Source organism: Leucoraja erinacea, chromosome 7, assembly GCF_028641065.1.
Source record: "Leucoraja erinacea ecotype New England chromosome 7, Leri_hhj_1, whole genome shotgun sequence".
Classification (NCBI taxonomy): domain Eukaryota; kingdom Metazoa; phylum Chordata; class Chondrichthyes; order Rajiformes; family Rajidae; genus Leucoraja; species Leucoraja erinaceus.
In genome coordinates this window covers 36,072,332-36,099,906 of record NC_073383.1, presented here as the reverse complement: position 1 = coordinate 36,099,906, position 27,575 = coordinate 36,072,332, and the positions used below count along the sequence as shown (strand labels likewise).

General features: G+C 42.9%; 1 protein-coding gene across 4 annotated transcripts in view; it reads left to right on the top strand.

Annotated features, from left to right (window-relative positions):
• LOC129698887 (receptor tyrosine-protein kinase erbB-4-like) overlaps nucleotides 1-27,575 on the top strand; it is an 804,589-nt gene that overhangs the window by 503,231 nt on the left and 273,783 nt on the right. For all 4 annotated transcript variants that reach the window (XM_055638279.1, XM_055638280.1, XM_055638278.1 and 1 more), the window contains exons 4-5: nucleotides 8,603-8,737; nucleotides 25,435-25,500. In XM_055638279.1, the coding sequence (XP_055494254.1) occupies nucleotides 8,603-8,737; nucleotides 25,435-25,500 (201 nt within the window). The remainder of the gene's footprint in view (nucleotides 1-8,602; nucleotides 8,738-25,434; nucleotides 25,501-27,575) is intronic.

The following is a 27,575-nucleotide window of genomic DNA, read 5'->3' as shown; positions in this document are numbered from 1 at the left end:
CTTAAAGATAGCAGAGTCAGGAGATATGGTGAGAAGGCAGGAACGGGGTACTGATTGTAGATGATCATCCGTGATCACATTGAATGGCGATGCTGGCTCGAAGGGCCGAATGGCCTACTCCTGCACCTATTGTCTATTGTCTATTGTCGATTGATACATTTTTATACCAGGCATTAATTGTGAATCGACTGCCTTCAATAAAGAATACCATTTGTTCTCCCACTATTATTTGCCTTTGCAAGCATTACCAATAAAGAGCCAATAAACAATACTGGTGGTAAGGATCAGATGTTACCACTTGAGGAAGGAGCCGAGTGGTAATCCAATTGTATTTATCAATAAGAATCTGTTTTACTCGCTCAGGTCTCATCTCTGAGATGTAAGCACGGAATGGGATGCTCATCATTTACATCTGAGTCAAATGGGATCAGCAGGAAACCTGTGGGTACAAAAGGCAATGGCTTAGTTGTGAATGCAATGGGAGCCATTGGCCTCACAATGCCTGTTCAAGGTGCTCCAGTACTTGAATAGCCACAGGACAGGTTGCAGGGGTAGATGTCTCTGAAGAAAGGGACTATTGGCAAAGCTGGATAATCCCTATTTCTCTTGGATGCAAGGGGGAAGGGAGTGTAATTGTCCCACCAGGCCACTGTAAGCAAGACAGAAGGGATACTGACAAGATAGAGATATTTAACCCATTCCATCCCTCCACTTCATTAATTGAGGAAGCAGTGACAACAATGTTTGTTAATACGGCAGCGAGATATTCTGTTTGGAGACAGGACCTATCATAGAATAACCTCAACGGGCTTCCCTGGAATTTGGGCAATATGGTGATGGACATCTATGCAGAGGGACATTCCAACCCATGGGTCACCAATGGATTAGTCTAGTTGCCGATTGAGCAGTGGAACAGGTATGGGCATGGCATGGATTGGGTTACTTGGATATGCGTTTAAGAGGATCATAGCATTCAATGGTCAGGAACTACTCTTTTTTTATTTTTTTATTTTATTTTTATTAGAAGTACGGTAAATTACAATCCTACACAACACATATATCTTAATACATTTTTTGTACCGCTTCATTTTTTTTGAGCTTTAAGAAAAAGGTAGAAGTAAGGAAAGTAAAGAAAGTGCAAGAGAGTCGTGAAGTGCAAGAGTGTTGGGAAAAGAAAGCCCCTTAGGAAAGAAGTTAGAGAAGGAAGTAAAGTGAGAAAATAGACCCTAGAAAAGAAAGAAAGAGAAAATAGAAACAATCGCTCTATTATAACATTAAACTCCGCAGAAAGGGGACTACCAACCAAGTCTGTTTTTGTTGTTTTACCTCCCATTACCAGGTCCTGATACCACTTATTTATATATTTGTTTTTTTTTTAAATTACTATTGCACCTCATACTTGTAATAGGTCCAGAAACATAGACCACGTCTTTTGGAATTGGTCTGCTTTACCTGCTAGGAGGAATCTCATCTCTTCCAGATGTAATGTTTCAAACATATTTGATATCCACATTTTTATTGTTGGTGTCGGCGCATTTTTCCAGAATTTAAGTATAAGCTTTTTTCCCATTATTAGCCCGTAATTAAATAAATTCTTCTGAAACACGTTTAATTCAGGGTTACCTTCCGATATTCCGAAGATAATCCATTCTGGTTTTGGTACCAGTTTTATTTTGATCAATTTTGAAAAAATATCAAATATTTCATACCAGAATTTTTGGATTTTTGTACAAAAAACAAAAGAGTGCGCTATGGTAGCTTCTTGACACAGGCATTTATCACAGATTGGTGAAACATTAGGGAAGATTTTATTTAATTTAGTTTTTGAATAATATAATCTATGTAATGTTTTAAATTGGATGAGCGTATGTCGTACGTTGATCGAACATTTATGCACCTGTAGTAAATGATTATCCCAGGTCTCTTTTGAGATTTTTATAGCTAATTCTTGTTCCCAATCTTTTCTAATTCCATCTGTTGTGGGTATTTCTATGTTTAAAATGATATTATATAGGTACGATATTAAATTAGCTGATTCCGCCTTGGTCTTCATTGCTTCATCCAATAAGTCGGAAGGCATATTATGATAGTCTTTTGTGTGTTTTTTCAGATAATCACAAATTTGAAGATATTTAAAATATTGGTTATTTTTCAAATTATATTTCAGTTGTAGTTGTTGAAATGATAGTAAATTCCCCAATTCATACAGATCTTCGAGCGTTTTAATTCCCATTCTTTCCCATTGTATAAATGATTTGTCTATGATTGATGGTTTAAACGATGGATTATTGACTATTGGTATTAAAAGAGATAGGTTTCTTAAAAAAAAAAAATTAAGGAACTACTCTTGAGGTTCACTTGCCCCACCCAATTAAACCACTGGTCAGCTGCTTTTGAGAGACACCAGGAAGGCTACAGTTCTAGCAGGCAGAGTCACGGACTTTTGCCTTTGGATATCCCTGGAAACAGCTCGCAATCCATCACGTGTCAGTCGGTTTAGGCCAGGACACAGTGCAGATGGTCAGCTGGCTTCACAACAGGAGCAGTGATGGAGCCACTGTGAGTGTTGCATCAGTGCCACTGTATATGGAATGTGATAACGGTCTCTCTGAAAGGGAATGCCAAGGTTAAGAGGTGAGCTACGCAGGAGTTCAGTCAGACGCTGGGTTGGTGCAAGCATAGATCGTGCGCGGAAGAGATTGGGCGATGCAACAACAAGGTCTACAGTGAAAACAATGGTGGTGAGAGGGAACATGATAGCTTGTATAGCAGAAGAAACTTTCCTTCGGTATCATAAAGATAACGTTAAGAGCATTTCCTGCGTGAGTCATGTACTTGAAGTGCTGACTGGGAGTCTGACAACAAGGGATAGGCATATTTGCTTCGCCGCTATTCAGCATTATGAAGGCAGTGATATGCATAGTTACAGACCTGAAGATGATGAATTTAACTCTACCCATCACTGAGGAATCGAGCTAAGGCACGAATGTTACTTTTTTTAGCAAGATAATTGTGTCTCAGCCTAATGCCAGCTAAATAATGAAGAAAAGATTTTCCTTGGTAAGTGTGCTCAAAATTTGCATAATTTTACAGTGCTGTGTTCCAAGATATCTGAATAGCACTTGAATCTAATTGTACTGCAGACGAGAAAAGTTGAGTACCCAGCTGTCTGACAGCTGTTTATCTATATTTAATATGCACACTCGGAAGCACATGTTTTGGCAAGTTGTTTTGGAGTATGGGCTCGACATTGCTGCCTTCTCACTGGCCAGATACACAGCCTACATTGCATACCTGCCTATTCGCATGAAGTGGCTGTTGTCACAATGTCATTGATCAGGGAGAGTTAAATGGTAAATCACACCTGATAAACCACCATCAAATCTTCAATAAATTAGGAAAGTAGTGGAGAGTGGAATGCCCATGGAGGGTGTTTTTATGGACTCCAGAAGGCACAAAATAGAATAGCTCACTCAACTCAGGGAATTGAAGGCAATTGATCTTTGCCCAGCTAGGATATTGGCTAAACAGCATGAGGCAGAGAGAATAGGAAGGTATGCAAGTTATCAGGATGTGTCTATTCCACTGTAGTTTATGTCAAGTCAACAGTTATAAACAGTTATAAATATGAACAATGGAACTGTCACATTGTGGAAAGTGGCCGCAGGAAATGGTGTTGCATAGACTGATGGGACTGAAGGCTGATACATTCCCAGGGCCTGATGGTCTGCATCCCAGTAAAAAAAAATTAAGGAAGTGGCTCTAGAAACCAGGGACGCATTTGTGATAATTTTAAAAGTTCTATAGATTCAGGATCAGTTCCTGTGGATTGGAGGGTATTTGAGATGCAGTTTAATGTGGATCAATGTAAGGTTATGTGGATCAATGTAAGGTTATCCACTTTGGTGACAAAACAGGAAGGCAGAATCTGAATGGTGTCAAATTGGGAAAAGGGAAGTACAAAGAGATCTGGGGGTCCTTGTTCATCACTCACTGAAAGTAAGCATGCAGGTACAGTAGGCAGTGAAGAAGGCTAGTGGCATGTTGGCCTTCATAACCTTGAGTATAGGAGCAAAGAGGTCCTTCTGCAGTTGTACAGGGCCCTAGTGAAACCACACCTGGAGTATTGTGTGCAGTTTTGGTCACCAAATTTGAGGAAGGACATTCTTGATATTGAGGGAGTGCAGCATAGGTTCATGAGGTTAATACCTGGGATGGCGGGACTATCATATGTTGATAGAATTGAGCGGCTGGGCTTGTATACACTGGAATTTAGAAGGATGAGAGGGTATCTTATTGAAACATACAAGATTGTTAAGGGATTGGATACACGAGAGGCAGGAAACATGTTCCCGATGTTGGGGGAGTCCAGAACCAGGGGCCACAGTTTAAGAATAAGGGGACAGACATTTAGAAGATGAGGAAAAACTTTTTTACCCAGAGAGTTGTGAATCTGTGGAATTCTCTGCCTCAGAAGGCAGTGGAGGCCAATTCTCTGGATGCTTTCAAGATAGCGTTAGATACTTAAAGATAGCAGTGTCAGGGGATATGGTGAGAAGGCAGGAACGGGTTACTGAATGTGGATGATCAGCCATGATCACAGTGAATGGTGGTGCTGGCTCGAAGGGCCAAATGGCCTAATCCTGCACCTATTTTCTATTGTCTATTAAATGGAGGTCCGATTTTCTTCATTAGAAAAGATATTTGACCCAGTTCCACCAATCCATTTGTTTCCGTCACTAACATTGGAATATAAGAAATGTTAGCAGGAATAAACCATTCAGCCACTCAATGGCTTAATGGTCGAGCTTTTACCTCCACTTTCCTGCACTAATACCATCTCCCTAGATAACAAAACAATATTAACCTTTTATTGGACAGTTTACGTAATTGCTGAGTTTCAATTCCCCCACTACAGTTCGAGCCGAACTCATATCTTTTGATTAATGTTCCAAGTCTCTGGATACTGTTAGAATAATTGAACCATTTTTGAAGGTAGACAAAAATGCTGGAGAAACTCAGCGGGTGAGGCACCATCTATGGAGCGAAGGAAATAGGTGTCACCTATTCCTTCCCTCTATAGATGCTGCCGCACCCACTGAGTTTCTCCAGCATTTTTGTCTACCTTCGATTTTTCCAGCATCTGCTGTTCTTTCTTAAACATTTTGACCATTTTTGACGTCGGTCAAGGATCAGTCTGAACAGCAGAATGAGAAAGGGGATGAGCATGTGTGGAGGGAGGTTGGCAGGAAATTGAGATGTAAGGAACAAGGGGGTAAGTGAGAGTTAGAGTGACACGGAAGACAATGAGAGTGAGGGGATGGGGCATGGGTGGCAGAAGAGGCAGATTGTGACCAGGTGAGGGGCACTCTGGGGATCAGGGTGTGAGCCACATGGTGAAATGATCCTTTAAGAGTCAAGCTCTGACCCAGCGCCACATTTCCTGAGTGGCATTCTACAAGATGATGATTTTGGGGGCTGTGCAGTGGTGATGTCTCAGTCCTCTGGACATGAGGAACAGAGGTCACCAAATGAAACATCCAGGCATGGGAAGAGAGGTTGGGTCTGCGATGAATGGCCAGGGTTATCCGCAACCACCTTCCTTTGCATTCTCTGTGACTCCAGGCCCCAAATGCTTTACCTTTCCCGTTACATGTAGCTTGGTGAGATTTAGGGAGGATAACATCACATTTTGTTTCATAAAATATCATAATCACCTGACCTCTGGCATCCAGCTTCCAAACCCACATCTGAATTCAGATCGTACGAGAGTGTAGACAATATTGGTTTGATACCTCAGGTTATTATGATGACTACAGCTGTGGGATGACACTATCAATGATTCTTTTCAGTATTTCAGTAACACTATTGAGCAGAAATTGATCTCCAGTCAGTAGTGCTAAACATTCTGTATAGAAGCGGCATATCTCTTAGTAAGTTCCATTAACTTAAATGGAACAGAATTTCAGAAGCTGATTACAATGCAATCTGCTTCCATAAAGAGCTACTTACCACGGATGGTTCTCTCCTTAATTGCGGCACAATGAGCGGCTGAGACAAGCCGTGTATTCATTGTTGAGATGTGGGAGCCACTGGCAAGGCCAGTATTTATTATCCATCCTTAATTGTCTTTAGGTTGGGGTGGTGAGCTGCCTTCTGGAACTGCTGCCATTCTTCAGGTGAAGGCTCTCTCAATATGATGCAGAGGGAGTGCGAGGAATTAGACCCAATGTAAATAAAAGACAGGCAGAATATGTCCAAACCAGAACAATGTGCAACTTGTAGAGGAAGTGGTGTCCCCATTACCTGCTGCCTTTGTCCTTCTAGGCAAAAGAGTTTGTGGATTTAGAAGCTGCTGTTGGAACATCCTGAGGAATGTACAGTGAGTGCAATTGCTGTATAAAGGGCCAGGTCAATTCCTAAGTGGCGTGTTAGCTTGTGCCAGATAAAGATGTTTCAGAAAGGATAATGTCAAGTAAGTTCTTGCTGCTGAGGGTTCACCGATAATCATGCAGCACCTTCCTGAGGTTTGCCATCCATCATTTGGCCACCAAGCTTCAACTTTGGTGTCACCTGCCTAATCTTTTTTTCCTTGTTACCTCTTCTATTGAACAAAGCTCTACTCAGAACAAACTACTCTGTCCCAATTACCCCTTATTGAAAAAAAACAAAAAACTGCAGGTGCTGAAAATAAAAAATTTAAAACGAAAATGTTGGAAATACTCAGCAGATCAGGCAACATCTGTGAATAGAGAGAGAAGAAGAGAGGAAGAGAGTTATTGCTTCAGGTTGAATGCCCTTCATCAGAACTCATGCAGTTGTATTATGATATATTATGAAAGGTCAACTGGCTGTGGTGTCATTGACCTGAAACATTAACTCTGTCTCTGTGTCCACAGATACCACCTGACATGCTGAGTGTTTGCACAATTCTCAGTTCTTCTTATTTGCCTTGATCTAGTTACTGTGTATTGGAATATTTCACTATGATGGAGTAGTTGTACGAATATAAGTTGCAGTTAATAAATATGCTCCTGCTGTGATATCTCATTTAAACATTGCTTCACTGGTAGTGTGGCACCCCATCAGTACTTCATTCGAATTTCACTCTGGGCTGCAACTCATGGTCTCCTGAAGCAGAGCTTAGAGTGAATCCAGTTTAACCAGGTCACATTGTGACCTCATTCCCGATTGAAGACCTACGTTTGTTAGGCACAGGGCATGTGAGAGGGAATTGTTACAGGGAAATAAATGGGGGGACAGGGCTAATGAGATTACTCTGATAATCAGCAAAGACCATAGAGGCTTAAAAGCCTTTTATGTCACAAGAAGTTTTGAGAAGATTTGGTATAAACATGATGTGACGTTAGCATTGTAGGAGTGGAGGCCAGATTTATGATTGGATGTGAGGTGCTGTGCATGTTGGAGGCAGCAGGAGGGGTTTTGTATGGCACGCCAATCACAAGAAAAAGTAAAGCATGATTGACAACGAAGCACAAAGCTACTGGATTGTCATGACGTGCTATTTTGTTCATTGATGTCCTCTGGGGAAGAAAGCCTACTCACCTCGCTTTACCGGTATCATATGTAACTCCAGGCCGAGCAGTGTGGTTGTGTCTTAAATTCCCTTTGAAATGGCCTAGTTACCATTTTGTTCAAGGGCAGTTAGTGATGGATAATAAATGCTGGCCTTCCAACCTACACACAGATCCTAAAAAGTGAGTGGTAAAAAAGTACCCCAACGCCTTCCCCCCCGTCTCATAGAAGAAGAATCCCTGCTAAGATAAAAGGGGGTGCCATCTTCAGAAGAATAGAATGTAACGTAAAGAGGGAGCAAATATTTTTTTTAAATTGCACCTTGTGGTCAAATTTCTGAATGTGTTCAGTCTCATCCATCAGTCTGTCAATTGTCACCACATGCTGAACACAGGGAGTCCTTGGTTCTCACTGGTAAAGCATGGTGCTACCTTTGGGAAAATGCATCCTTTGCTCTGAAACATTACTGAGAGGAAAATAGCCGTTGAGTTTGTAGAAAGTAAGTGAGCTTAACAATTCAGTTGAGTTTTTGTACTTCTTACGGATATTGTCCCAGACAAGCTAGGAATCTCCTTATCACTCTTGTGCCATTCCTGCACAAAGGGTTCCACGTGCCCCACCTGCAGTGACCGTGCTCGATTATCTGTGGGGAGAAGCCTGGCCATGGATCTATATCTTAGACTATAAATCAGGGGATCACTCTGCTGGTTAACTACCCTGTGAAAATATAGGGTATTCAAGCATTCATTTTAGGTTAAAGATGCAGATTAAATCCTTGATTCAACTTCTATCAAAGGCACCATGGTGTGTTTGGGCTATATTGAGGAGTGAAAAAGCAGTTGTATTGCAATGATGCATATAACTGGATTAAGTGGCTCAGTAATCACTGCCATTTCAGTAGGGTAGAGGCCAACTCTCAGAGAAATGAAGAAAAACTGGAACCCTCTTAGGATTGTAAAATGCTCTTTCTGCCATTGTTGCCTGAGGTAGTTTGTTACATCAATGATAGAATTCACCTTATTTGTTAATAAAGGTGTAATTTCAACCTTTCACTCTGTTCCTACAGAAATCCTGAATGGGGGTATCTACATTGACCAGAACAAGTTTTTGTGTTATGTCAACACCATTCATTGGCAAGATATCGTGCGCGACCCTCACAATGCTGATATTATAATCGTCCCCTCCAACACCACTGCAGCATGTAAGTATCACACCTCTTTAATTTGTTGGCAGAGGATCATGTCACTGATTGCTATTTCACCGTCACAGTTCTATTTTATATCTAGTGCCTGTAATGTAACATTATCGGCTTCAGACAGTATGACAGATGTAAGTTCAAGGCTTCCAACTTGTTCTCTGTGAGTGTCACACTTTCTGGATTACCTCTTTGGGAATCAATCCTCCACAGGATGTATAGGTGCACACAGGGAAGCCACTTCAGCACTCCTCTGCCTGATGGGGGAATCAGCACAAATGTCTCCAATATTAGGAGTGATTGATGAGGTTACTGGATTATTTAGACAGCTAAGCTTTTTGATTCAATAAGTCAACTCAGCGTTATTGTTAGCTGACGTGAAACACTGGGGTTTGATGCCATCACCACTCTACAAAAGCGATGATATGAAAACCCACAAACTGTACTGGCCGTTGCTTTCCTGACTGGTAAATTGAAATAGACTGTGACATTATCGGTGAAATTGTATCCTAATGCTCAACTTTGCATGGTGTGTGCTGCATTTCTTTGAAAATGCTTAGAGATGCTGGCATGTGCTAGTGTTGATAGACCGATGTAGTTCTTGAACTGATGTATGGAATTCCTTAATTGGTTGCAGATTAGTGCAGGATGTTTGTTCTGTAAATTATGAGCCTGTGAACTACAATTGCCCTGCCTGAGAACATGCAATATTTGTATCTCATTCTTAGGATGAGGGTGCCATTGTCATGAATGGTCTTGAATCTCCCGTCCCTATACATCCTTGAGATGATTGTGGCTCAAACCTTTCTAGATTTTAAAAAAAAACAAACAAATAATTTATTAATTAAAAAAATCACATAACATCTGAGGTATTTTCATTACATCATGTTCTTCCAATGACAATATTAATGCATGTTTAAGAAGGAACTGCAGTTGCTGGAAAATCAAAGGTAGACAAAAATGCTGGAGAAACTCAGCAGGTGAGGCAGCATCTATGGTGCGAAGGAAATAGGCAAGTCTGAAGAAGGGTCTCGACCCGAAACGTTGCCTATTTCCTTTGCTCCATAGATGCTGCCTCATCAGCTGAGTTTCTCCAGCATTTTTGTCTACCTTCTAATATGAATGCATCATCAGTTATCAGTTATATATAACCCTTGAGCGCATTGTTCATTGGTTTTAAATTACTTTCCTATCACTTTGTGTGCAATGCACAATGGTCTTTAAACTCCAGCCCTTTCCCATAGAACCCATGAGGGCTGATCTGATAGAGGTGTATAAGATCATGAGAGGAATAGATCGGTTAGATGCACAGAGTCCCTTGTCCAGAGTAGGTGAATCGAGGACCAGAGGACATAAGTTTACAGTGAAGGGGAAAAGATTTAATAGGAATCTGAGGGGCAACTTTTTCACTCAAAGGGCAGTGGATGTATGGAACAAGGTGCCAGAGGAGGTAGTTGAGGCAGGGACTACCCCAAAATTTAAGAAGCAGTTAGACAGGTACATGGATAGGACAGGTTTGGAGGGATATTGACCAAATGCTGGCAGGTGGGACTAGTGTAGCTGGGACATATTGGCCAGTGTGGGCAAGTTGGGCCAACGAGCCTGTTTGCACATTGTATCACTCTAAGACTCTATGACTCTAACCCCTTCAGCACATCCTTCAGTGGCCCTGGATCTTAGAGTGCCCTGGATCTTGTGGTGCAGAGTTTCACATATACTTAAAGGCGTCTTTCACTGTGTTGATGGTTTCCCAGTAACAGGTAATATTTATCTCAGTGTGTGCCCCTGGGAACAGCCCAGACAGCGTGGAGTCCCATGCTATAGTCCCGTTTGTGAAAAATCTCGACTACTATGAAATACATCGCATCTCAGATCTTCCTAACAAAACCACATTTGACAAAAGGATGGGCCCCATTTCCTGCACCTTCGTGAATTTTATTTATCCAAAAATATACTTTATGCATCATATACTTAGTAAATTTAATCTTGACAAATCTTTCTCTCTATTTTACTATTCGATACATTATCTCGCAATATGTCAGTGTTTCCTCCTTATATAATAGATCCATGAAGCTTTTGTTAGACAGGGCCCAGCCCGTCAGTGTTCAGTAGTAGCAGGATCCTTGACTCTGGGCCTTCCACACAGAGCCTCAACAGTGGCTGCATCGAGGTTCATCCTTCAGCACGCACTCCTGAAGCCTGAAATGGGCAGCATTCCCCAACAGACATCTTGTTGAACTGGAAGATCAGAAAGTTCCAGGCAAACCAAAGTGTATCTGTCAGTGAGTTGAAGATCTTCCAACAACATTTGATGTTCGTCTCAGTTTGCATCTCAGGGAAGTCGATAGATTACCACGTTCTCTATTATATAGCTGCTTGGGATGAACCTTGAATAGTAACCTTGCACCCTTCTTCAGGCTTTCTTTGCAAATGCACTGTCCCCATATAGGTGGATGATCATCCCATTCTAATGGCAGATATTTTGAGGGAATTGTGCATGAGACCGTGCAGGAAGTATCTGAGAGGGAGGAACCAGCCCAGCGAGGTCTTGCTGCTTGTTGCAAACATTGAGATGTGGTATTCTGCCAAATTACTTTGACCGTCTGTCTGGGAAACCATCCGACAGGATCCATTGTTTCCTTCTCTGCGAGCAGGCAGCCTCGCCAGCAGCTGTTCGTCCTTTCGACTTTTTTTGTTTTTAGTATGTCTAAAAGTGTGTAGTGTGTTTTAGTGTGGGTGGGGGGGAGGGGGGGGGACGAATAGGGAGAAGCTGTCACTTAGTTGACATTGGTGGAATGCAACTTTTCTCCTAGTTGCATTTTAGCCCTCCCTCGTGGCCTAACAGTTTGGATTGGTGCAGCCTCTCCTGGAGTCGGGCCCTGAGCTTCAGCAGCGGAGCCAGGCGATCCCTTGCCGGGGATCGCTAGAAGAAGTGCTCTGATCGCTGGCCCGCGGACTACAACATCGGCAGACTTGGATTGTTTTCTCTGGCAGATCTGATCGAAGTGTATAAAATTATGAGAGGCCTAGATAGGGTAGACTGACAGAATCTTTTAAGGTGAGAGGGGCAAAGTTGAATGGATATGTGCGGGGTAGGTTTTTTACATAAAGGGTGGTAAGTGCCTCGAACGTACTGTTTGGTGGTTGAAGCAGATACGCTAAAAAAGACGGATAGGCAAATGGAAATGTGTGGAATGGAGAGATATGGGTTATGTGCAGGTAGATATGTGATGGTGTTGGCATTATGTTCGGCACAGACATTGTGGGCCAAAGAGCCGGCTCTTGTGCTGTACTGTTCTATGTTCAATGTTCTATCTCTGTGAAAGAGGACAGGAGATTCTGAAAGGCATTTTGTTGTATAGACCATCATTCAAAGGTTTTGCACAACCTCAATATGCATGTCTGTGAGAATATTACTGAGCCGTTCTCTTCCTTAAGACCGTGTATCACAGAACTCGGAATAAATACCACAAGAACATGCCATCCTATTCCATGAAGCGGAGTCTAGATCGGCAGCTTATCTTGGAGGACTCAGAGGAGAAGAACGAGGCTTGTTGACTCTTCATCTCTCGAAGTTCCTCTTTCATATACAGTCTTTGCAACCATAGAAGATGCTATAGGTTTGGCTGAGGTAGACACCAGCCAAACCTATCTGGCCTAACCCTGAGCCCAGATGAAGGGTCTTGACCTGAATGTCAACTATCCATTTCTCTTCACAAATTCTGCCTGACCTGCTGAGTTCCTCCAGTGGTTTGATTTATCTTCAAATTTCAGCCTCTGCAGTTTCTTGTGTCTTCACATTTGCCTCTGAGTTGTCTTGCTTTCTGAAGTTCTTTGTGGATGAAGAACCTTTTGTGGTTTCTTTTGTTTCTTCCCAGCAGGAGTCATACAGCTCCTTGGTTCTCCAAAATGCACAGTCTCTCTTCAGCTCTTCCAAAATCTCTGGGTTCAGCCGCCTTATATAAAGCTTCCATGGCCCCATGTCTGCTTTCTTGTCAGACAGCATCTGAAGGAGGCAGTAGTCTAAGAAAAGGCTTGCTGTGACATTGTTGGATCTGACCATGGCTCCCTTTGACCAAGAAGAGAATGTATGTGGGAATGGGGCAGGGCCACCATGTTGTGACCAGGCGAGTTGCTGCTGTGCTCCACCCCCAGAGATGATGAAGAAGGCCAGCCACACTGATGGTGCCGATAAATTTGAAGTCTCCAGCCGAGATGTTGGGGTGGACTTGACTAGCAGCCTAGTATCCTTTGCCAGACTATCCAGATTCTACAGGGATGCGTGACCATCCGTTCTCCACCGCAGCCGTCCCAAGGGCATTAGGAGTGAGCTGCTAACCACACTGGAAGGACCTGACTGGGAGGACACCTCTCACCACCAGTCAGTGCTTGTTGGTGCCTTTCAGGTGATGAGGCAATCTGCCTGATAATCTGCATTATCTGCTTGGAGAAACCGCCCAACAGGATCCATTAAGTCTTTGCCCCGCAGTGTCTGCAGGATGTTCTGTGCTGACCACTGCCTGATACGCTTGTAGTCCTGGGTCTTGATCTGGAAGAACCTTTCAATGAAGGACAGGTAGCGTGGCAATGTCCACGGCAATGGGGTCAGATCCATCTTTACAACCTTGAGGACTAAAACCTCAGCATGTAGCAACATTTGATGCCCTACAGCAAATGTGAGGAAGATATTCCAAGGTCTCTGTCAGAAGTGGAACTCTAAGACACAATAACAAGGTCCCCTTTAAATCAGGACAGTGTGTTATGGGACTTGTAGGAACCTGGAGGCAGTTGTATTTCCTTGCACCTGCCGGTCTGGTAGAAGTGGCATGTTGTAAGGGCTGTTGAAGATGTCTTGGCAATACTGCAGGGCATCTCATTGAAGGCGCACTATTGCCTCATGTGCCTGTGCAAGAGGGAGGTTGATGTGCTGTCAGTCAAGTGGTCTTCTTTGTCCTGGGCTGCATTGAGTTTCTTTAGTGTTGATGGAACTGCACACATCCAGGCACATGGAAAGATACCATTTAACTCCTGACAAGTGCCAGGGTTCACCGCACGCAGCCTCTGATTGTTTTGTGTGGCCATGTCATTCATGATTTCTACTAAAATTAGAGCCCGTGAAAATCACTGTTGCCATGGCCACATCCATGGCTACTCTCCAAATTCTCCTGGACAACTCCACCATACAAGAAAGACTTGCAATTATGAATGGAAGCATATCCTATTGCTCTGCAAAAACCGAGGCACTTCACATAAAACAAATTGGTTTGGAGTGTTTAATTGTGTATGCAGATGTGGCTGGTAATTAGCAAGATCCTTTGAGCGGCAATTGGATGAATTGCCAATGAATTGGTGTTGTTGGAGGAAGGAGCAAGGGCCAACACATCACGAGCCTCTTGCCTTCTGTCAAGCACTGAGGTTTTAATGACCTCTGTGGCCGGCACCTGGAACCAGCTGCATCATCTCAGCACCACGCACGGCAGCACCCAAGGCAGCTGAGTATTTCTGCCGCATCACAACTAGGGTTACAACACAAGTCCTGGAGTGGTTGGGTGTTCCATCGTGCCACACAGTGGGCTAGAAATTCCTGTGCGCTGTTTTATTAGTGTTAACCCATTGCAGTACCAGTAGGCTACTTGATGTATAGGACACATCTGGACTGAACCCGGCCTATGCCCCACAACATCATATTTTCTCCATCTCAACAAACTGTCGCTATGAATATAACAATGTCAATGTTGATCTCCTTGAGGTGGAACAACAGAAACATGTACCAGAACACATTACCTTACAGTACACTAACTCTCAATCATACACTTAAACTGCTGCTTCCCCACTTCTCTCTTTCCACCTGCTCTAATTGTCCATGCCTCTGAAGATCGGGTCCCAATCTCTCCCATTCCCTGTGCCTCTCTCCCTCTCTCCCATTCCCTTCTGATCTCTGTGTGCCTCTCTCTCTGTTTCCCATTCCCTATTCCCTGGCCTCTCTCCCACTCTCCCATTCCCTACTGTTCTCTGTGTGTCTCTCTCTCCCTGCCTTTCCCATTCCCTACTCTATGTGCCTCTCCCGAATCCCCTGTGCTTCTCTCCCTACCCCTACCATTCTCCATGCTTGTCTCTGCCGGTTGCACCCTATCCCTCCCTCTCTGTCCTTTTCCCATTCAGTCTGCATCCCATTGTTCTCTAGATGCTTACTCTGTGAGTTCTGCGGCCCTGCCTGCATTTGGTACCAACAATCCTAACAGAGATAGCAATGCTAAAGCAGAGGGGCAAACACAGATTATATGTCATTCAGCAGACGAGGTGGATGTGCAGCACTGAGCTTGGGGTGCATGGGATATTGTACAAGCCATGGGTGAGGTACACTAGGTAGGATTATGGAAACCATAGGAGATAGCTTAGTTTATCTTAGCTTAGCTTAGTTTAATTTAGTTTAGTTTAGTTTAATTTAGTTTAGTTTAGTTTAGTTTAGTTTAGTTTAGTTTAGTTTAGTTTAGTGATACAGCATGGAAACAGGCCTCTCAGCTCACGGAGTCCGCACCGACCATCAGTCAGGTGGGGAGAGATGAGAACGGACAACCTTTGGAAGCTGACATTCTGCGAGTCCATTCTGTGTGGTTCTCATTGTGTCTGTGTGATGACCATGCAGTGATTGCATGGGTTTTCTTTGATGCTGTGCTTTCCCCATCATGGCCCAAGCACATACGGGTTGGTAGGATAATAGGCCAATGTAAATTGGTCCTCAGTATAGCTGGATGGTAGAGTCTTGGGGGAGAGTGGGTTGGGGGAGGCAGGGTGGGTTTTTAAGGTGGGCCAAATAAGCTGCACGGAAAATAATCGGTGACATAGGATTATTTTACGAATTGATGTCGGCTCAATGGGTTGAGGGCCCTCTACCGTGTCATGAGGAAATGTGGTAAAAGTGGAAAAAATACACAACTGAGGCAGTTTTGGGGCATACCTTTTGGTGTAACATATTCTTTGACGATGCAGGATAAGGTATTTCTTAAGCCGTCATCATTTCTTGCGTCATAATCAGATACATGCCGGAGTGATCCTGAGGGTGAGAGTGTGGGGTTCTTGTCTTCTAATGTGACAACAGTGAATATATGTTTGTGAAGCACATGAATTAGGAGCAGAGGTATGCCACTGGCCTATTCCACAATTCATTAATATCAGGCGAGCTCTGACTAATCTCACCTCTGCCTTTCCCCATCCGTCCCTAGTGAGCTTTCACCCTCCTACAAAGACTCTCCATCCACTGCGCCGGACACTGCTTAAAAAGCCAACACCTTATTTTTAAACAGAGACCCCCAGATGCTGATTCTCGCAAAGAGGAAGCATCCTCCTCACATCTACCTTGTCAGTTCCCATTCATGATCTTTAAGTTATGAAACACAGTGGGGCACAGTGATGTAGCTGGTAGAGCTCATGCCTCACAGTGCCAGAGAACCAGGTTTGATCCTGACTTGGGTACTATCTGTGTAGCATTTTCATGTTCTCCCTGAGTGTGTGGATTTCCACCAGGTGCACTGGTTTCCTCCCACAACCAAAGATATGTGGGTTTGGAGGTTAATTAGCCTCAGTAAAATTTCCCGTCCCTTGTATGGAGTGGATATGAAAGTCTGATAATGTAAAACTAGTGTGAACAGGTGATCGATGGTCAGCATGGACTCGATGGGCCAAATGGCTTGGTTCCATGCTGTATCTCTAATCTAAAACACTCAAAACCACTAACCTGAGATGACACAGCCTTTGAGGTAAGAACATGGTTGTCTGTAGTCCATGTGTGGGCAAAGTGTTGTTCAGTGTACACCTTGCCTGATTCCTGCATTGTGGCACTCATGAGCGCCTGCTGTTCTTTGGAGATGCCCATGACCTCCCTGGGTCATTCATGAAGCTGAGTGTTAGAAGATGTAGGAAGACAGTCATTGCAGGAGAGTAAACTATGAGTGTGTAGGGCAGAGTGCAACAGTCTGAATATCAACACATTTTTTAATGTTGACAGTTTAATTAATGTGGTGCGAGTGAATTTCCAGACCACTCTATTCCCCCGTGCCCTTGCGGAGTCATTTCCCAAATAGGGAAGGTTTCTGAAGAGCTCCGCACACATAAACAAAAGTAAAACAACAGCAATTAGAGTGTCTCCAAAAAGGAATTGATGGTACCAGACACTCCCAAACAAGCAGTGAGTGTGTCGCATGGCAATTGTCAATGTTTAGTCAGCAGATTACAAAGCCTGTTTATAAGTGTCCCTGACTGAACTGGTCAAAGGAGCCTCAGCTAACTGAGGCTTTCTGGCTTACCAAGTGCTTCACTTTATCAAATTTCAAACCCCAGTTATTTCTGAGTAGCAAGGACCAATTCAACAGAAAGATAGCTGTTATGATCATCCCTCAGATGGGTAGTCCATTGAAATAAAAAATAAACTATGGTGATAATGCTGCAGCTAGTAGAGCTGCTGCCTCACATTTCCTGTGTCCCAGATTCTACAATGTAGGAAGGAACTGCAGATGCTGGTTTAAACCGAAGATAGACACAAAAATCTGGAGTAACTCAGCGGGACAGGCAGCATCTCTGGAGAGGAATGGGTGATGTTTCAGGTCGAGACCTGAGAGTCTGAAGAAGGGTCTCGACGGGAAACATCACCCACTCCTTCTCTCCAGAGATGCTGCTTGGCCCGCTGCTTTTCCAGGTTCTACAGCGACCTCCAGTGCTGTCTGTGAAAAATATGTTCATTCTTTCCGTGACTACTCAAGAACAACACCACATATTCCACCTACAACCCAACTGTATGAACACTGAATTTCCCAGTTTCAGATAACCCGTATCTTCTGTGTTTTCCCCTTTCTTCCACTCCACCACTAATCCTCCCATTTTTGTCCCTTCCCCATATCTTCCCTGACCTCACCATCATCTCCCTCCTGGTTTCATCCACCTTTTACCCGCACCATGTGTTGGAATAAGAATATTGTACACCAAGTCCATAGAAAATAATCTCATGCACTTAAACTAATATGGTGGGCGAGATAACTTGCATTTCACGTAGGTTGTCTAACCCAACTATCCTGTGCCATGCACATGCGTATTCTATCCGACTCCTCATAAGTAATTAAAGATCATTAATTAACATTCCATGATCTACGGTTACAGCTGTTATTGCTGAATAAGTCTTGTGAATTCCCTGCAGGGGTGAGATCATTTCACAACAGTTCTGACATATTAGTAAAACACAAGAGAGATATTTCATATTCAGTCTTACCATGGGAAGGTCAAAGCCATTGGCTGCCTTGCTGTTGTGCCGTTGGTTGCTGAAGCATGCAGCCATAATGAGCAACAAATTCCTGCGAGAGTCCAACTACCTATTATTAAAAATTGGGGATGTTGTTTACTAAACCAGCTGACATTTAGCAAGAGTAAATAGTAAATACATTCTCATTCTCACGAGAGCAGTTTGCTTTTAGAAAATCAAAAATGATTTAAATACAGCTGAATTTCACAGCGCTATCTGTTCCAAAGCTTGGTCTTATTGTTCTTATTCACACTGAGTGCTGAAGTAGGGCACATAAAGTATAGGATATGGATTTGGAATAATCGGGGCGGGTCATAGATTATTCACATTATGTGAACATTCAATGCATTGCTCTGAACCTCATAAAATACTCGTTGCACAAGCTCACAATCAGATGGTTACTGGGGACAGCCACTGTGGCTTTGAAACTGAACGAACATTTAGCCTGATAGCTGACCTTTCAGTTGACCTTCACACATCCTTCAATTGCTTCAAAAATTCACCTTTCTTGGGACTTTTATCATCTTTGTTATTTGTTTAGTTTAGTTTAGTTTAGTTTAGTTTAGTTTAGTTTAGTTTAGTTTAGTTTAGTTTAGTTTAGTTTAGTTTAGAGATACAACATGGAAACTGGCCCTTTGGCCTACAAACCTGCACGTCTTTGGAGTGTGGGAGGAAAACGGAGCAATCGGGGAAAGCCCACATGGTCACAAGGAGAACATGCAAACTCCACACAGACAGTACCCATAGTCAGGATCGAACCTGGGTCTCTGGCGCTGTAAGGCAGCAACTCTACCTCTGCGCCACAGTGTTGTCTCATTTGCTTGGTAGTGAATGACCCAAAGTCAGGTGATGTCAGTAAGTTTTGTTGTAACATAAAAGATCAGGGTGTGATGGGAGAGGACTGCACATTAGGTGTATGACTCACCCGATGGCTTGGTTTTGTGAATACATCACAACCCTTGGCAAAGCAAAATGGAACATTCTGAGATTGTAAAAAGAGCAAATCAAATACAAATCTTTCATTGGGAAGTCTGTGCTTCTACTAACACCATTCATCTGTAGGCAAGGTCGGGGAAATGATCCTCATCAGCAGATAGACTGCGTTTTTTTCACATCATCTGCAGCCACACCACAAACGTTACCTTACTGTGTCTGACATGCTTAAATACAGAATTACATTAAATAGCGCCAATGCCTACATTGAGATAATCAAGAAAATTCATGTGTGTGCATGTGTCTGTCTGTAGGTGTGGTGTATGTGTATTTGTGTGTGTGTGTGGTCGTGTTTGTGTCTTTGTATCTGTGTGTGTGTGTTTTGTTTAATTTAGTTTAATTTATTGTTTATCATCACGTGTGCTGAGGTACAGTGAAAAGCTTTTGTTGCTAACCAGTCAGTGGAAAGAGAATACATAATTAGAATTGAACAATCAACAGTGTACAGAGAGATTTAAAAGAGTGGAGCAATTGTGATGCCTGATTGTGGATCCACTTCTGCAACTAGTACATAAAGAGTCACCTGGGCGACGTATGTGTGTGCGTGTGTCACTCTGTATTTGCGTATGTATGTCTATATGTGTGACTGTAAGTCTGCGCATGTGTCTGCGTGTATGTATGTGTCGTGTGTGTCTGTATCTGGATCTGTATGTGTATGTGTGTGTGCGTGCATGCGTGTGTGTGTGGGGCCAGTGATTGGCATTGGGCACTCTTGTAGAAGCAGGCTTGCACAGACAAGTGAAGACTGCTTTTGGCCAACTTGAAGGGAACTAGTCCATGATCTTGCTACAGGTAAGTCCCACCACCCCCTCTAGATATCCTCTACAACCTACACACCCCTGACCACAGCGTCATCACATCTTTGTCAACCACCCAGACCGTCGCATCTTTGACACACATGCATGCATGCATGCACACACACACACACAACATACACACACGTGCACACGCACTCATGCACACACACACACACACGCACAATCACACACACACACACACACACACACACACACACACACACACACACACACACACACACACACACACACACACACACACACACACACACACACACACACACACACACACACACACACACTGAGGATCCATTGAGGATAAATGGGGACCCTGTGGATAGGGTGAACTGTTTTAAATATCTGGGAGTCCACATCTCCGAGGATATGACATGGGCATCACACGCCTCAGCACTCGTGAGTAAGGCAAGGCAGCGCCTTTACCACCTCAGGCAATTGAGGAAATTCAGAGTGTCTCCGAGGATCCTCCAGTGCTTCTACGCAGCGGCGGTGGTGGAAAGCATCTTGTCCGGGAACATTACCATCTGGTTTGGGAATTGTTCTGCCAAGGACAAGAAGGATCTGCAGAGAGTAGTGCGTTTGGCCGAACGCACTATGGGAACTTCACTCACCCCCCTGCAGGAACTATACATCAGGAGGTGCAACTCCAGAGCCAACAAAATCATGAGAGACCCCTTCCACCCCTGCAACGGACTGTTCCAGCTGCTACGGTCAGGCAAACGCCTCCATTGCCATGCGGTGAGAACGGAGAGGTTGAGAAGGAGTTTCTTCCCAGAGGCCATTCGGACTTTAAACGCCTATCTCACCAGGGACTAACTCTACTGAACGTTTTTCCTTCCATTATTTATTATGTAAAAGAATATGTGTGTTATGATTGTGTTTATAGTTTGGTTGTTTGGTTTGTTTGTCTTTATGCACAAAAGTCCGCGAGCATTGCCACTTTCATTTCACTGCACACCTCGTATGTGTATGTGACAAATAAACTTGACTTGACTTGACTTGACATGCATACACACCAGCGCACAACAATGCACACACACACATGCATTCAAAAGAACACACACACACACAAGCACCAATCCCCTGATATTTCAATGCCACCATCTTCATAGGTCTTCATGGTCAGCACAGACTTGGTGAGTCAAAGGGCCACAACTATAATTTTACAGATCCCAACAATAAAGAAACCTCCTGCCAAATTTCAACCAATATTTCACGCACAAAATAGTTGGTGCAAAAGTAGATATTTTGGCCTGTGGAGTTTTAGTGAGTTACAGAGACCACTACTGTTCACTCCAAATGTCGCTGATGCAGGAAACACTAACACCTTGAGAGAAAGAGTGGCAAACCTCAGTAAATGAAGGCAGGTTAAGAATAAATGCAGGCATTTGCATGGTAAGATTTCAGGGGATTTCTGCAAATCATTGAAGGTGAAAGCATGGGTAGTTAAAACAATAGGAAGTAAAGTGGACCCATGCTATTATTTTTCATCGAGCAACACATGAACAGTAATAAGATACTTCAGGTCCTACACAAATAATGAGTCTTTTCACTGGGGATAGCATTTAACCACACAAGGTTTCATTTATAAATTGAGAACAGGGAAAGAAAATTGGTGTGACAGATGGGAAGATTTTACTGTATCTGGTAAACCTCTCAAAGTGGATTCCCAGTGACCCATCGTGCAGGCTGGCACGCTTTGACTGAGAAAACAGAAGAATGGGAAATTTATTTCTGAAACTCTTAAAAAGGCACCTCATGTAAAGATATAGATGAAAAGAGAAGACAAATAAATGAAGACATCTTTGCTCTGTGCGCAGTGCATTAACATTAGAATGTATTTTGAACAAGCAACCTATACAAGCGCGGCACAAATAAACAGATGGTGTAGAATGACAGCTAATTATACACAGGCGTTGCCAGCCAGTCGCAGTTTGCAGAGATAATTACCTCAAATGAACTCTAATGCAGCAACAAAGTGACACTTAAACAAGGCCTGTGACAAGATGTGTAATTACAGCAATAAACTTTTGAACCCATCAAAGGAACAAATGAGATATCATTTTAGAGGAATCAGGGAGAAAACTGACCCAAAAAAAGGACCAATCGTTATCACTTCCGCAGCAAGAAACAGCCCAAAGAGGAGGCCGCCAGTTGACAGATGAACAATGGTTTGCCATGATTGTGGCGGTTTACGATTCTGCCTGCTTTTGTCTGGTGTGGCTAGATGTCTGCATCCTGGAACAACACAGCGCAGGAGGCTGTACTGTCTATGGGGCCTCTGCCAATCCTTTGCTGGAGATCTCCAATTAGACCCAGTTCCCTGAGTTTCCTTCCAAGCTATCAGATAGGCCAATGTATATTGGAGTCTGATTAACATCAAACGTCTTAAAGTTGATGTGAAGCCAGAAGCTGTGAGTGCCAGGAGGCTAAAGAAAAGTGTGTATATATTGCGGAGAATACAACACGAACCGGATCATCATTAAGCTTTGCCTATCTATAAGACCATTTAGCAGATCGGGCAGATCTGCCACCTCAATGCACCGGCAACCCAGACGATCCGACTTTGGGTGTTGTCTGTGTGGAGTTTGCAGGTTCTGCCTTTAACTGCATGAGGTTCTCCTGGATTTTCAGTTTCCTACCATACTCCAAAGACATGTGGGCGGGGAGGTTAATTGGCCCCTGTAAATTGCCACAAATGTAGGTGGGAGATAGAAGAATGGGGATGAGGAGAGATAGCTGTGGGAGATGTTATAGGAAAGTGGAATCAGTGCAAATAGGTGCTTGATGGTCGGTACAGACTTGGTGGGCTGAAGGGCCTATTCCCTTCTATAGTTGTAACATTTGGTTGAAATATTTTGGGTTGCCTTAACAATTCTTTCCCGATTCTTTTGTAAAATTATTTAAAGTGTGAACCATAGGTAAATCAAGCCAAGTTTATTGTAGAAACAAGGAACTGCAGATGTTGGTTTACACAAAAGGACACAAAGTGCTGGTGTAACTCACGGGACAAGCAGTATTTCTGGAGAACATGGATAGGTAACGTTTCGTATTGGGACACTCCTTCAGACTAAAAAAAAGGTCCCCACCTGAAATGTCTCCAATCCATGTTCTCCAGAGATGTTGCTTGACCCACTGAGTTATTCCAACATTTTGTGTTGTTTCTTGTAAAGCAGCATCTGCCATTCCCTGTTTCTCCATGGAACAATTTACAGCTGTTTCCATTTACATTATTAATAACTTCCAATGCAAAGTAAGTTTTGTGTCATCTGCAGCTTCTGTAATATTGTGCTGGTCCCCTCTGTGTGTCTTGTTATGAGCAATTCATCCTCTTTCTGTGGTGTCATATTAAAACCAGCACTCTCATTTGTTGCCTTGTGTTTTAGTTTACATGTTGCTTTCAGCTCTTCCAGCACTTAACATTTGGTGACAAAAAAGAACAATTGCTTGGGGTTGAACCAATAATACATTTATAACAGTGACTTGCAGCAGTTGTAACCGAAACTTGGACCATTTGAGATCACATGAAGCTGTCCCTTGTTGGACCATATTCTTATGGGTTTCTCCAAATACCGTAGGCTATTATTATATTTGTGGCTGCCACAGGATGGGCATTCTTGGCTACCGCTTCCTGCAATGTAATGTTAGGTTTCTTGTCTTAACAGTTATGTTAATGGTGGTTTCTTTCATCCTTTGAATCTTACATGAAATATAAACAGAAAATGCTGCAAACATTCAACAGGTCATGTAGCATCTGTGGAAAGAAAGAGTGGTAGTGTTGAGGTATTAGGTTGAAGATCCTTCATGAGTACTGGTGCAGAGAGTAAGCCAGTTAATTTTAAGTTGCTGAGAGATAAACCAGATGCTTCACACACAATCTAAAAGCTCTCCAAAGTTGGCAGTGCAACACCTAATCGCTCATAGATTGTGATGGCTTGTGCTGATTTTTGTCAGCCTGCTCTCTCACAAGGCTTTGGATTGATGTATGCTTCTAGATTTCAAACCATCTCTATAAATGATGTAACTTTAACTTTCATCAGAGCAACTAACTTACAAAGTGTGCGTTATGCTCTGAAGCTGATCTCTGCCAGTAATATGTTTTCTTTGATTTGCCCACTGGAGCAGTATATGCCTGAGGAATCTCAGCACTTTCTGCCTCAGTAATATTCCTGGCAACTAAAAAGCATTTCCAACCTCTTCATCCAGGATTTGTAGGATTCACGCACATTGCTCCACATCCCTGGCTCTCATGAAGTCTGCTGGTTTTTGAAGTGGCATTCCCTTTCTTTTCTTAAAATTAAGTTGCAGTAAAGCCTTCTGTGTGTTTGCATGCTCAAGTATCAGACAAAATCTGCCCACCTTGCTTGTTAATCCTTTAATGTTAATAGGTGTAATTGAAGGCTGCATGTTCAAGGTGATCAACGGCACTCAGTATGCATGTTCATTTGATGTTTAAAATAACTTTTTGCTGTCTCTGTTCGCTTTATCTTACAACCATGGGGGTATCATGACAAGTGCGATGTACTCCTTTGAAGGTACATCATTGAGCATCTCCTTTTGATGACTTTCCTTATCAGTGTCAATCCACGTTGAAGACTATCTGATCACTGATTGTGACGCAACTTCAGATGAATCTCATACCACAGGGAAAGTGGCAAGCTCTGAGCAGAATAATACAGAGAGCACAGGAGCTTTTAAGCAAGAGTGTGAACTTTATTCAGTACCAACAGCAAGGCACTCCAACATGGTGCGTGTGGTGCTTGTGCATTAGGTTTGCTGACACCATTAGGTTCTACAGCCCCATCACATCCTTATTTATCATACATAATACACCACCGGCAATAGCTTCATTTCACCAGGTCTATCTACGCCATGATTTCTTCTGAATCCCAAATTCTATTGATATCGGTACAGAATATACTCCATGACTAAATAGTCAAAAACCTTCTTGGGCTGAGATTCCAAAGTTTCACAAACTCCTCAGTAAAGAACTTTCACCTCACCCCCAATTTTAAATGTTGAAGCCTCACTTCTGACATGAAAACTCTTGCTTTGCCACTGTGAATCAAGGGAAACATGCTCTGAGAATCCTTGTCGTATTCGACCATCTTCAGATAGTTGAATAACCCTAGTGGGTATGATATGTAAGTAAGTGTCTCCAAGGATTAGTCTTCTGTGATCCAAATCTGCAGATTAATAAACATCACAGTGATGTTGGATTAGTCATGGAGGTCCAGGTTTTGCCTCCAGTGTGAGTGGAGTTACTAATACTCATAATGGAGAGTGTCAATGGGAGTGGTATGTCTTGTTCTGTTGTTTGTATTTCTAGACTCTGCATTGGAACCTTTATTGAATGTTCCCAATATTTTATAATGATAAAGAAGCAATGCATAATGCTAGAGATGAAAGACTCTGGAAAGAGATTCACTACCACTTTTTCAAGGACAATAAATGTCCAGCAGGAACTCTCCACGACAGAATCCCCACACTCTGGCAAATAATTCCAGTCCAAATGCTTTAAAATGCTGTCACTACTGTGCAGTTGATCAGTATGGTTGGTGTGCAATTGATGATAGACCGGGAGTAATTTTCGTTCTATTTCATAGGTGGGAGATGTCACAAGTCTTGCAAAGATCGATGCTGGGGTCCATCTGAGAACCAATGTCAGACCCGTGAGTATATTTCATAGAGCATGCTTACACAATTAATGTTCACTCTGGATCTGCATCTTCTCATTCAACTCACTATTTTTTTTGACACACTCTCGCATTCTATTTTTTTGTTTCTTGACAATGTTTTCCATCTAAATGGTGTAAAAATGTCCTTATTGTTTCTCAAGTGCAGACAAGTGGACTTTGTATAAATCCCACAATCCTCCCCAGAGCCATGTTGGGAAAAAAGGGATGCCCCCTCGTGGCTGTCATCAGACGTGGTGTCCCACGGGTTCACAAGCTGGCCTACTTCTGCTCCTGTTTTCCTGAGTGTTGTTTTTGTAGGACATAAGCAGCCTCCAGGACACCACACGCCTGACCACAGGTCTAAATGCCGCCAGTCCCAAATCTGTCGAGCCCATTCTTTCCTGTGTTTCACCAGCACCCTACACATCCCCAGATTATCCTCAGTCATAGAATGCCGGTATGCCTCTTCTCCATCATGTGACAAAGAACCTCACTTTAACAGGTGCAGCTGATTCAAACAGTGGAGGCTTCCTCTAACTGGTGCCATCACACACTATATGTGTGTGTGTGTGTGTCCCCTCCCGCTGAAGCCCAGCCTATTGACAGTTGGACCTTGCAACCTGCACTCAGCTGAAAGCTAGTGTGCTGTTGTACTTACTACAGGAGCTTGGCTTAGTTACCCAGGCAAGTCCTGGGCTTGTTTTCAGAGGCTCTCCACTTCAGCTTCTGGGTTTTGGAAACCTGCTGAACAATCTCCCAACCTGCCGTCAATGTTTCGTGCATTGTGCCTTGTGAAGTGCTTATAACACATAAGTAATTTTATAAAACCAAGACACTCTCTATTAATTCATCCTCAATGCTGCCATAAGTCTTGAGTCCTCCTATGAATGGCTTACATTTGACACAGGAGCACACATGCAAGATTTCATTCACACATGTCCATTTATTTGCTTAAGTTAGTTTTAATTAAATTGAAATTGATAAGGAAGTAAAAATGCAATAGGTCTGAATTGTTCTCATTGAGTTCCCCTACCTGCACTAATCTCAATAGACAATAGACAATTCCAAAGTCACTTTATTGTCACATGTACAGTGAAAGGAATTGTTTTGCATACAATCCAGTAAAACCGAACTGTACATAAACATAATCTTAAATAAGTAAAAGAGTGCAAGGATTATGCCATAAAAAATGTTGTAGATTTCTTCTGAGGCAGTGCATAAGGTTACCATGTTTCCAGATCCATCTTGTACCTTCAAGTATTCATCTCCCGTGTACCCAATGCCACAATCATCCCAAACTGAATCACCCTGGGCTGATCCTCATGGCTGAGACCATCCTGGAGCCAGGTGCTGAGGCCTTGCATTGAGGTAGGATGTTGATCAAAATATTTAGTCCATGTGGCCTAGAATCAGTCCCATCTACAGAGCATCCATATGAACCTTTGGTGCCACCATCAGCTTTGACAGCACTCAATTTGTTTTAGTGCTTCTAAATATCTAATGGGAATAGCTTAGATGGGCACTTGTTCGGCATGGAAGATTTGGGCCACTTGGGCCAATTTCCAAGATATATGACTCTATACGTGATGGAAACATTAACAAGTTTCAAAATGAAATTACATTAAAATAATTAAAAATGTAACATTTTCGAAACAAATAAAAAAAACAACTTCTAAACACTACTGGATAATTAAAAATATGTAAGTAAACACATCTAATTGAAAAATACTGCTTGCCTTTCTTCCTTGCAGTTGGACAGTGCCACTGAGATGAATCCTCATGGATTCTGCTACATTTCTAATCTGGCGTGCGATGGGCAGGCAGATTCCCCCAGTGTGCATGCAAGGGAATTCCAACAAGCTCCCTCCTCACACATATCCCAGCTACATATCAGGCTCTCCCAGTGACCGTGGGACTTGCCTATTCACATGGGAGTCCTGAGCCCTGTAGGCGTTTAGATGTGTTGATGCCACCTGTTCCACTGCAGATCTGTGCCAGAGTTAAATTCTTAATTCATCACAACAGATTCTACTTTTTTATTTGAAAGTCTATTCTTGTAACAATCCCAA